Below are 11,798 nucleotides of genomic sequence, written 5' to 3' on the forward strand. Positions count from 1 at the left end.
AGAACATCCCTGGTCATTCCTACTGCCTCTGATCTGGTGGACTTACTAATAAACACATGCTTCATTTGTAAATGAAGTCTAAATGTTGGTGCGTGCCCTGGCTGTCTGTAAATGCTTAATACAAGGAATTTGAAATGATTTATTTTACTTTTGACACTTACACAGTATATTTAAAAACCAACTACTTTAAGACTTTTACTCAAGTAAGATTTTACTGGGTGACTTTCACTTTTACTTGAGTCATTTTCTATTAAGGTATCTTTACTTTTACTCAAGTATGACAATTGGGTACTTTTTCCACCACTGGGAAAAAAAAGGTTGGATGTTGCCACACACACACACACACACACACACTTATTAACAAAATGAAGGACGTTTCTTTTAAAATGATAAATATAAAGAGATATATAAAGAGAATATAAAGAGAATAGTAAATTTATAACTGAACACATTCATGAAGATTTTGCACTGTTATGGAGAGATGTACTGCTTGGATTCTTTACTTACGATAGAAATATGTTGAAACAATTTTATGTAATTCATTTCCTTATTATTTTGGCCAAATGTCATATTCACAAATGTAAATGTACAAACAAAACACCACATTTTCATACCTTGCAAAAATAAACTATATAATATATACTATATATATAATTAACTATATTAAGACAATTAAATACTCTACCAACAAAAAATCCGTTAGATTTACATTTATTAGCATTTATATCCTAACAGTTTAAGGAAAATAAGAAACTATTCACTTCCTGAAACAGCTAGTAATTTCCTTTACAACCACACGATGCTGGTGCTCTGGAGAGCATCTGCTGTGCTTTTGCCAGCTTCTGCCAAGTAGTTGCAGCGTCTCTATTAGATTAAACTTTGACAAAGAAAGCAAGAACAGGGGAAACAATGGCGAATGCCCATCGCGCCAACGTCCTGGTTACCTCCTGTTTGAAAACGCCGGTAGACCCACACACCAAGGCTCCGTTGGCGTTGTATGAAAGGCAGCGAACCCTTCCATATTCGTCAGTAGCTGGTCATATTGACAATCGAGACTACGAAAAAGAGGTAAGATATCGGCGGATGAGTTTTGTATTTGAAAGCTGAGCTAAGCATCCAGAAATATTCTTAAATGATTGGATGAAATTCATCATACGGGTGGAAAGAGGACACCATCCGACACTTGCCGAGATGCCATTCATCCGACTAACTAATCCATCAACGTTATATCCTCATTCATTATGTTGATCTGAAGACAAATAGAACACCAGTTGCACATAGGAAGCCTGCGTTTTTTATTTGACTATTTCTGGTTCTTCATTCCATAATAAGCTAATTTCTTGGATCCTCCCTCATTGATCTGCTAGATGGCTTAGTCACACAACATATTGATCATACATTGCTACCAAACATCTAAGTTGATGTAACTAGGCATCATTTATAGCCTATACAAGCCTATGACACTGGATAGTGATGTACATTTAAGTGGATATGCCTTGAATTATCTTTCATGTCAGACTCATGTTGAAGATTGGGAAATTCAGGTGAAGCATTTACTTATGTAGGTGGATTCTCATAAAATGTCTGTTGTTCTCAAATGTTACTACAGAGATTACAGAGAACCTGCCTGTGTGGGAGAGGATTTGACCTGCATAATTTGTTACTGGCCTATTTATGGCTTCCCTCATTTACTAGATTACACTGATGTCACAGTGCCAGTAATCCTAAATGCTTAATTTCCTTTGAACAACATTATTTCAAATCCCATTTTATTTTCCTCACTGGACAAGGATTTGCCCTACATCTGGGCATCTCCAAATAGTTTTTTTAATTTGAAAGTACATTCATTTTGATCTGGCTTGTACCGTAATCAGTAGGACACTCGTTAGAATTGCTTGTCCAAGCTTTAGACTTCTTTTCTTAATATTTGTAAATGTATGATTGGATCTCATCCATTCATCACCGGAAGGAAAGAAGATTGAGATGGTTGGAGGCAGAGCAGCTAGTGTGACAGTTGAACACACGCTCCTTCCATTATCACCCCACCTTCTGTGCGTGACCATATGGATAGGTCATCCAAACCCACAGAGCTGGGGATAATGAGCTTAGGCATGAAGTAGCCATCTCATATTACGCTCTACTCAATTCATATTAGGCCTTATGCTTTAACCATTTACAACACGTCCATTCATCAGTGCTACTCTTACATGATGATACACTTTCATGCATTTGGCATATTAACATATGGGGCTTCCCCTTTAAGATGTATCTTAAAGTCATAGAAATACAGTTGAAAGGCTTTTTCTTCCTGGAGCCACAATCCTATCCAAGATACCCTTTGTTTCCAATTGCTTACTTAAGTGATAATGCCAGAGAAGCCGGTGTTTGGAGGGTATGTTGGCACGGGTGTTGTTACGGCCCGAGACAAAGTCGATTTTGCATTTGACCAATGCAAAATGTAGGCAACATTTATTATTTGTATGGAATGGATTCCACAGACACATTTTCTACAGTTCGTGCACAACGTAAATGTTTTTTTACTGACGTTCTTTGACTTTTCAGCTGCAGTATGACGACTCTAGGTCTGACTACGGTGATGGGGATGCCCCCGGGAAGGGCAGATCCCTGATGATCAAAGACTACCGAGTGACGGGGGACCACATTGACCTGCGTGAGTTCTACTTCTCCAACGAGGAGTACTATCGTAAGCTGGAGGAGCTGAAGAGGGCCCACTTCCGCACCATGGCCGAGCTAGAGGGCATGTACCGCAAGAAGCTGGAGCCCAAAGGTGCACCACCCTCGGAAAACGTGCAGGGGGCACAGGCACACAGGTGTGTTGTTGCTCTTGCTTGGAATTGGTTGTTTTTCTTGATTAACCACCAAGATAATACGCTGAAGTTGGTAGGGTACTACATTATATCTGCTTCTGGAAGGTGTACTGTACTCAGTCAATTCATATTCTAATGGTGTAAAAATCTTTTTTTCGCTCACCAGATCGTACTCGAAGATTAGCCCCATGCCCGTGAGGCGTCTGAGGAAGGCCCACTCGGCTCTGGAGCTGAGGGGCTCTGGGCTATCGGACACATCTGACGAGGAAGGTGCTGTAGTCAACAATGTGGAGAAGGGTCTGCAGTCCTCCCCCAAAGAGCACATCAAGAACATGTGGCATGACTTCAAGCTGTCGCCTCGCCAGCGCCACCCGTCCACATCCTCCCTCCAGAGCCTCATTGGGGGCCACAAGAAAGGCATCAAGGGTAAGGACCAAAAGCAAGGGTGCAAAGATGTCAAACACGAGCCTTGGAAACCCAGAGTGACCGTCCCCAAGCCATTCCACATGATGCTGCGGGAGAACCAGAAGGGCCAGAAAGGTGTGAAGACACGGTCAGAGATTGAGCTGGAGAATGTGGCTTTGCAGAAGCAGCTGGAGGAGCTGACAGAGTGCCAGCACAAATTCCGTGCAAGCTCAGTGCCCGTCCACGTCCGCCTGCCCCCATACGAGGAGCTCCACGAACGCGACGAGGCGCGGCGGGCCATGCACGAGCGGGAGCAGCAGCAGCGTCTGTGCTCCACCCAGCGGCCCTTCAGTTTCCTGGAGCGTGAACGTCTCAAGAGGGAGCAGAGAGAGGAGCAGCTCCGTAACCTCCAGCAAATCAGCCAGGAGAGAGTCCGACCATTCAGGGCCAAGCCCGTGCCCAAGGTCGTGTATGAGGCGGCTACGGGCGAGCAACTGAAGGAGGAGCAGCTGTACCGTGCCATCAAGATGCAGATGAAGGCCCAGGAGTTGCTCCACAGCGCCTCCATGCCACCCAGCATGCTGGCACGCCACCTTAGCAAAAGGGAGCATGCTAAGGATGGAGCCCGGGGGGACACCGCTGGATCCGAGGATGACAACAGGGCCCCTTACAGGCCTAAGATAAACCCGGTGGTGCCCGACTTCGACGCCAGCTACAGGAGGTTCAAGAAGCAGCTGGAGAGCCGGCGCGACGTGAAGCCTTTGACGACGTGCGAGCCGTTCCAGCTCCGGACGTCACAGATCCCCTCGCACCGCGAACGCATCCTGGCCGAGATCGAGAAGGAGCAGATGAGTCCCCGGGCCAAGCGCTGGCCTTACGTCAGCACAGCTGGGCTCGTCCACTCACACAACTCTAGCCTCTGCTCCTCCCTCTCAGGCAGTCTGGAACAGCTGCCTGCCAAAGTCACCGATGCCAGCAAAAAACGCCAAGAGGCTGTAAGGTACTACCCACATAGAATAGCAAGGGGCGTCTCCTTTTTAGACAAGCTAGTCAGAGCTTCAGAAGACCTTTTAGTTGCTCTTTTTAGGAATAGTTGTGGCCTGAAAGTTAAAACCCTTGTCTGTTGAATCCTGTGGACCTCCTATACACTCCCAGCTCCAAAACAATAAAATGCCCAACCCCTGAAATTACCCCCCCTAGTCCTACTTCTAGTGCCCTTGGCCTTCATTTTCTCTTTTGACAAAGTCCTTCCTCCACCAATGACTTCCTGTCATCGATGACTGCCTTGTCTCCTTGAGTAGAAAGGTGCTTGAGCAGAGAAAGAAGGCAGAGGAAGAGGAGGAGAGATGGAGTGAGAGACAGAAGCAGAGAGAGAAGAAGCTTGCAAAGGTGGTCTCGAAGTGCGCCCAAGCCAATGATGCCCACGTGCCCCTCTCCCAGACCAACCAGTCCAAGCTCAAGCAGTTCAGGTGCCCATATAGAAATCCATAACATTATAATTATACTTGTAGCAACCAAGAAACTCACCCCACCTGAGACCAGTACGAACACCCCCCCCAAACAGTTTATCAATCTGATGTATCTGGGTCTTTTCATATAAAAATGATGAGTGGAAATGCAAACCTGAAGACTGAACTGAACATTGCCTCAATAGTCTCAATTGTGACTATGTTTTCCATATCAGTAATAGTAAGCTGTGGTTGTAAAAGTGATGTTTTTGTTGAATAGGTCAGGGCTGAGGGTTATTTCAGGGCTGAAGGTTGTGGGATGACAGGGGTGAACGGTTGTCTGTGTGTTTCAAACAGAAAGCAGGACTTTCAGCGGAGGAAGGAGTACCAGGAGGAGATGAGGGAAATCCAGGAGAGAGTGAAGGGGAGGCCTCTGCTGTTGGAGCAGGTTGCACAGGTGACCAGAAACGACACACACACACACGTGTGAGTCGTGGAGTGACATGACATGGATTGCATTTCAGTAGTTATAAGTGGCATCCTTTCCATATCTCCTCACACCACTCATTCACACAATAAATATACACTACCGTTCAAAAGTTTGAGGTCACTTAGAAATGTCCTTGATTTTGGAAGAAAAATATATTTATTTTGTCCATTAAAATAACATCAAATTGATCAGAAACAGTGTAGACATTGTTAATTTTGAAAATGACAATTGTAGCTGGAAACGGATGATTTTTAATGGAATATCTACATAGGCGCACTGAGGCCCATTATCAGCAACCATCACTCCTGTGTTCCAATGGCACGTTGTGTTAGCTAATACAAGTTTATAATTTTAAAAGGCTAATTGATCATTAGAAAACCCTTTTGCAATTATGTTAGCACAGCTGATAACTGGTGTGCTGATTTAAAGAAGCTATAAAACTTGAAAAAGGAGTCGAAGGCTCTGGTGCACAACTGAGCAAGAGGACAAGTACATTTGTTTTACAAACTAGACACTAGAGGTCGACCGATTATGATTTTTCAACGCCGATACCGATTTATTGGAGGACCAATAATATTTATTTATTTATTTGTAATAATGACAATTACAACAATACTGAATGAACACTTATTTTAACTTAATATAATACATCAATAAAATCAATTTAGCCTCAAGTAAATAATGAAACATGTTCAATATGGTTTAAATAATGCAAAAACAAAGTGTTGGAGAAGAAAGTAAAAATGCAATATGTGCTATGTAAGAAAGCTAACGTTTCAGTTCCTTGCTCAGAACATGAGAACATATGAAAGCTGGTGGTTCCTTTTAACATGAGTCTTCAATATTCCCAGGTAAGAAGTTTTAGGTTGTAGTGATTATAGGAATTATAGGACTATTTCCCTCTATACCATTTGTATTTCATTAACCTTTGGCTATTGGATGTTCTTATAGACACTTTAGTATTGCCAGTGTAACAGTATAGCTTCCGTCCCTCTCCTCGCTCCTCCCTGGGCTCGACCAGCAACACAATGACAACAGCCACCATCGAAGCAGCATTACCCATGCAGAGCAAGGGGAACAACTACTAGAAGGTTCAGAGCGAGTGACGTTTGAAACGCTATTAGCGCACGCTAACTAGCTAGCCTTTTCACTTTGGTTACACCAGCCTCATCTCGGGAGTTGATAGGCTTGAAGTCATAAACAGCGCAATGGTTGACGTACAACGAAGAGCTGCTGGCAAAACGCAAGAAAGTGCTGTTTGAATGAATGTTTACACGCCTGCTTCTGCCTACCACAGCTCAGTCAGATACTTAGATACTTGTATGCTTGTATGCTCAGTCAGATTATATGCAATGCAGGACACGCTAGATAATATTTAGTAATATCATCAACCATGTGTAGTTAACTAGTGATTATGATTGATTGTTTTCATAAAACAAGTTTAATGCTAGCTAGCAACTTACCATGGCTTACTGCATTCGTGTAACAGGCAGGTCGTTATTGCGTTGGACTAGTTAACTGTAAGGTTGCAAGATTGGATCCCCGAGCTGACAAGGTGAAGCGTCATTGAAAATAAGAATGTGTTCTTAACTGACTTGCCTAGTTAAATAAAGGTAAATAAATAAAAATATAGATTTCCGATTGTTATGAAAACTTGAAATCGTCCCTAATTAATCGGCCATTCCGATTAATCGGTCGACCTCTACTAGACACTCTGACTCTGAAGTCCTCAACTGGCATCTTCATTAAATAGTACCTGCCAAACATCAGTCAATTTGATGTTATTTTAATGGACAACATTTTTTATTTAAAAAACAAGGACATTTCTAAGTGACCCCAAACGTTTGAACGGTAGTGTATATTGTCATGAATAATAAAGGTATGACTGACTATTTTCCCATCGCTGGTCATGATGTATGCTATTTTTCACTTCTGTCTATTGACAGATGAATGCCAAACACGCTGCAGAGAAGCGCTACACAGACACCCTGCGAGGCTATGGAGTGAGTGAGGACTTTGTCAGTGGCAAGGTGCCCAAGTCCCAGCAGCCAGGTGGCCAAGAATCTGCATGCTGGACCACCTCCTCCAGTGACCCAAAACAAAGGTAGACTTCTTTCTCAATGACAGTGAATTATACATTTTGTAAACATACTTCATTAGTCAAACATACTTGCTAGTTTAGCTAGCCAAACCATCAGTTTTAGCGCAGAATAACTGATGGATTTGCGATCGTTCAATACCCGTTGAATGTGGCCCCGGTGTTAGTAAAAATATCAGAATTAAATTGTTGCCAGCAGTACAGTTACAGTCACCAACGCTCTGGATAACATGAAAACATACGAACCAGCTCTGATAGGGCGTGTAAAATGGTCAGAGTGAGGTGCTCTCTCATTTGTGTCTGGAAGTTGCTAGCAGTTAGCTTGGGTGCTTGACTGCGGTTGTGAGGTCAGAACGCTTGGATCAATGCTTATCCTTGGCCAGAGCGTCCAGTGTGCGCTCCGAGAGCGACACGCTCTGAATTTACGAACGCCCAGAGCGCACTCTGGCACTCCAGATTTAATTTACAAACACACCATTAGCTTGCTCTTCTAAAAATCGAATACAACAATGCCAATAATGTTTTCAGTTTGACTTTTTGTTTCAAAAGCAGCTCAAACATAAAACATGTAAGAATTAACTAAAGCTATTGAATTCTACCGTGCTGAAATAATGCACGCTCTAGAATGCCCTTCAAGTCCATCAGACACGAGTATTCAACAATGCCATGGTATAAGAGTTTATATTTTTTTGTGTTAAGTGTTTATTCATTTTGTTTTCTCAGTGAAAAGGACGAGACAGATACACCGGCTATTTACAACACGGTCTTCCAGGATGAATACCTAAACGATTATGAAGACAGCTTTGCTGACCAAAAACGGGAAGGAGAGCAGGAGGCTGAGAAAGATGAATTAAAGTCCAAAAAAGAAGATGAGGATGAAGGCCATGACGAAGCAGGGCGGGGGAGGGCGGATATTGGGCGTTATTCAGATGATGGCGATTACTCAGATGCCGATGACCATTACTCAGATGCCAGTGAGCATTACTTGCCCCTGGACGATGAAAAGAATAAAGGGAGTGACATCCTCAAAAGGCCCGAGAGTACCCAGAGCAGCCCAAGCTATAGAAGTGGCCAGCACAGCCGAAACAGTCAGAATTCAGAGAGGGATAGGGAAACACAGCAATAGCGAAAAAGAAAAGTAATGAGGGTGACTAAAAAGTCAAAGGAGTGCATTTTCTGACAGGTAGGCAGGGCTACATTGAGGCGAACGTCTACAACACTGACACACAGTGGTAGAGATGCTTCTATTATAAAAAAGGATAAATGCATGATAGGTTATCTGTATACATACAGTAATAATGAGGAATTTTATGTTTATTACATTATTTTGTTGTGTGAGACAGACCAGAGTCAATTGTAGTACTAGGCTATGGTTATAAAAAGGATCACATTGAACAGTTTAGGGTAGGTACTCTTTGTCTTGTGATATCCTACTTTGCAGGAAATACAATAGGTTGACCACTTACATTTGGATGCTTGTGATACATTTTCTTTCGACAATTATTTGTCTAATGTTTTGTGACTAAATATATGTAGCCTAACATTTGCTATATATTTCAGGATCATACTTTTTTTCAATCGTTGCGTATATACATCACATTTGGGAACATAAAGGTGTTATGTATTTCATGTACATTATGGGATATTTATATTTCTGTACTAAACTCAGCAAAAAAAGAAACTTCCTATCACTGTCAACTGCGTTTATTTTCAGCAAACTTAACATGTGTAAATATTTATATGAACATAAGATTCAACATCTGAGACATAAACTGAAGAAGTTCCACAGACATGTGAGTAACAGAAATTTAACGTGTCCCTGAACAAAGGAGGGAGGGAGGGAGGGGGGGGGGGGGGTCAAAATCAAAAGTAACAGTCAGTATCTGGTGTGGACACCAGCTGCATTAAGTACTGCAGTTCATCTTCTCCTCATGGACTGCACCAGATTTGCCAGTTCTTGCTGAGAGATGTTACCCCACTCTTCCACCAAGGCACCTGTGTCCCCTTGACATTTCTGGGGGGAATGGCCCTAGCCCTCATCCTCCGATCCAACAGGTCCCAGACGTGCTCAATGGGATTGAGATCTGGGCTCTTCGCTGGCCATGGCAGGACACTGACATTCCTGTCTTGCAGGAAATCACACACAGAACGAGCAGTATGTCTGGTGGCATTGTCATGCTGGAGGGTCATGTCAGGATGAGCCAGCAGGAAGGGTACCACATGAGGGATGTCTTCCCTGTAATGCACAGCGCTGAGATTGCCTGCCATGACAACAAGCTCAGTCCGATGATGCTGTGACACACCGCCCCAGACCATGACGGACCCTCTACCTTCAAATCGATCCCACTCCAGAGTACAGGCCTCGGTGTAACGCTCATTCCTTCGACGAAAACCGCGAATCCGATCATCACCCGTGGTCAGACAAAACCGCAACTCGTCAGTGAAGAGCACTTTTTGCCAGTCCTGTCTGGTCCAGGCAACGTAGTTGCCGGTGATGTCTGGTGAGGACCTGCCTTACAACAGGCCTACAAGCCTTCCATCCAGCCTCTCTCAACCTATTGCGCACAGTCTGAGCACTGATGGAGGGATTGTGCATTCCTGCTGTAACTCGGGCAGTTGTTGTTGCCGTCCTGTACCTGTCCCGCAGGTGTGATGTTCGGATGTACCGATCCTATGCTGGTGTTGTTACACGTGGTCTGCCACTGCGAGGACGATCATCTGTCCGTCCTGTCTCCCTGTAGCGCTGTCTTAGGCATCTCACAGTATGGAAATTGCAATTTATTGCCCTGGCCACATCTGCAGTCCTCATGCCTCCTTGCAGTATGCCTAAGGCACGTTCACGCAGATGAGCAGGGACCCTGGACATCTTTCTTTTGGTGTTTTTCAGAGTCAGTAGAAAGGCCTCTTTAGTGTCCTAAGTTTTCATAACTGTGGCCTTAATTGCCTACCGTCTGTAAGCTGTTAGTATCTTAACGACCGTTCCACAGGTGCATGTTCATTAATTGTTTATTGTTCATTGAACAAGCACGGGGAACAGTGTTTAAACCCTTTATAATGAAGATCTGTGAAGTTATTTGGATTTTTACGAATTATTGTTTGAAAGACAGGGTCCTGAAAAAGGGACGTTTCTTTTTTTGCTGAGTTTAGTTGTCATAAAACAATTTGGCAATAAATCATCAAATCACATTTTATTGGTCACATACACATGTTTAGCAGATGTTATTGCAGGTGTAGCGAAATGCTTGTGTTTCTAGCTCCAACAGTGCAGTAATATCTAACAATTCACAACAATACACACAACGATGTAAATAAAAATTAAACGAATAGATGAGACAGCCTATAGGGAGGAGGTCAGAGTCCTGGCCGTGTGGTGCCTGGATAACAACTTCTCCCTTAGCGTGATCAAGACAATGGAGATAATTGTAGACTACAGGAAAAGGAGGACCGAGCACGCCCCCATTCTCATCGACGGGGCTGTAGTGGAGCAGGCTGAGAGCTTCAAGTTCCTTGGTGTCCACATCACCAACAAACTATCATGGTCCAGACACACCAAGACAGTCGTGAAGAGTGCACAACAAAGCCTATTCCCCCTCAGGAGACTGAAAAGATTTGGCATGGGTCCTCCGATCCTCAAAAAGTTTTACAGCTGCACCATCGAGAGCATCCTGACTGGTTGCATCACTGGCTGGTATGGCAACTGCTTGGCCTCCGACGGCAAGGCACTACAGAGGGTGGTGCATACTGCTCAGTACATCACTGGGGTCGAGCTTCCTGCCATCCAGGGCCTCTATACCAGGCGGTGTCAGAGGAAGGATCTAAAAATTGCCAAAGACTCAAGCCACCCTAGTCATAGACTGTTCTCTCTGCTACCGTACGGCAAACGGTACCGGAGCGCCAAGTCTAGGTCCAAAAGGCTTCTTAACAGCTTCTACCCCCAAGCCATAAGACTCCTGAACAGCTAATCAAATGGCTACCAAGACTATTTGCATTGTACCCCCACCCCCTCGTGTACACTGCTGCTACTCTTTGTTTATTATCTATGCATAGTCACTTTAACTCTACCTACATGCACATACTACCTCAATTACCTCGACTAACCTGTGCCCCAGCACATTGACTCTGTACCGGTACCCATTATATATAGTCTCGCTATTTTAAATATTTGTTGTTTTTTATTTGTATTTTTTACTTAACACTTACTTTTCTCAAAACTGCATTGTTGGTTAAGGTCTTATAAGTAAGAATTTCACTGTAAGGTTTAGACCCTTTTGTATTCGGCGCATGTGACAAACTTAAAAGTAAAATAATGTAATTAAAGAATATATAAATATTAGGAGGCGTAATGTCGGAGTGGCACAGACTAAAATACAGTATATACATATGAGATGAGTAGGGCAGTTTGTAAACATTTAAACATTGTTAAAGTTACTAGTGCTCTATTATTAAAGTGATTTCAAGTCTATGTACAGTACATTATTATATATGTTTTGGGGTGTGTTGACCCCCCAAACCAACGGCAAACACAGCCG

The 11,798-nt window shown here is 43.4% G+C and overlaps 1 protein-coding gene across 1 annotated transcript; it reads left to right on the forward strand.

Annotated features, from left to right (window-relative positions):
• Positions 1-909: 909 nt before the first annotated feature.
• Positions 910-8,666, forward strand: LOC139369638 (protein FAM161A-like). The gene is made up of 7 exons (XM_071108902.1): positions 910-1,068; positions 2,563-2,831; positions 2,995-4,233; positions 4,535-4,702; positions 5,039-5,138; positions 7,118-7,275; positions 7,993-8,666. The coding sequence occupies exons 1-7, from the start codon at positions 910-912 to the stop codon at positions 8,393-8,395; spliced, it is 2,496 nt and encodes an 831-aa protein (XP_070965003.1). The 3' UTR covers positions 8,396-8,666.
• Positions 8,667-11,798: the final 3,132 nt, after the last annotated feature.

Source organism: Oncorhynchus clarkii, chromosome 17 (genome assembly GCF_045791955.1).
Source record: "Oncorhynchus clarkii lewisi isolate Uvic-CL-2024 chromosome 17, UVic_Ocla_1.0, whole genome shotgun sequence".
Lineage (NCBI taxonomy): Eukaryota > Metazoa > Chordata > Actinopteri > Salmoniformes > Salmonidae > Oncorhynchus > Oncorhynchus clarkii.

What these genes read in the sequence shown, in the direction of transcription:
- LOC139369638 (XM_071108902.1), top strand. Translation starts at nt 910, where the DNA reads ATGGCGAATGCCCATCGCGCCAACGTCCTGGTTACCTCCTGTTTGAAA. An exon ending in CAGGGGGCACAGGCACACAG is followed by an intron (nt 2,832 to 2,994) that starts GTGTGTTGTTGC and finishes TTCGCTCACCAG; the next exon opens with ATCGTACTCGAAGATTAGCC. An exon ending in TCCAGTGACCCAAAACAAAG is followed by an intron (nt 7,276 to 7,992) that starts GTAGACTTCTTT and finishes TTGTTTTCTCAG; the next exon opens with TGAAAAGGACGAGACAGATA.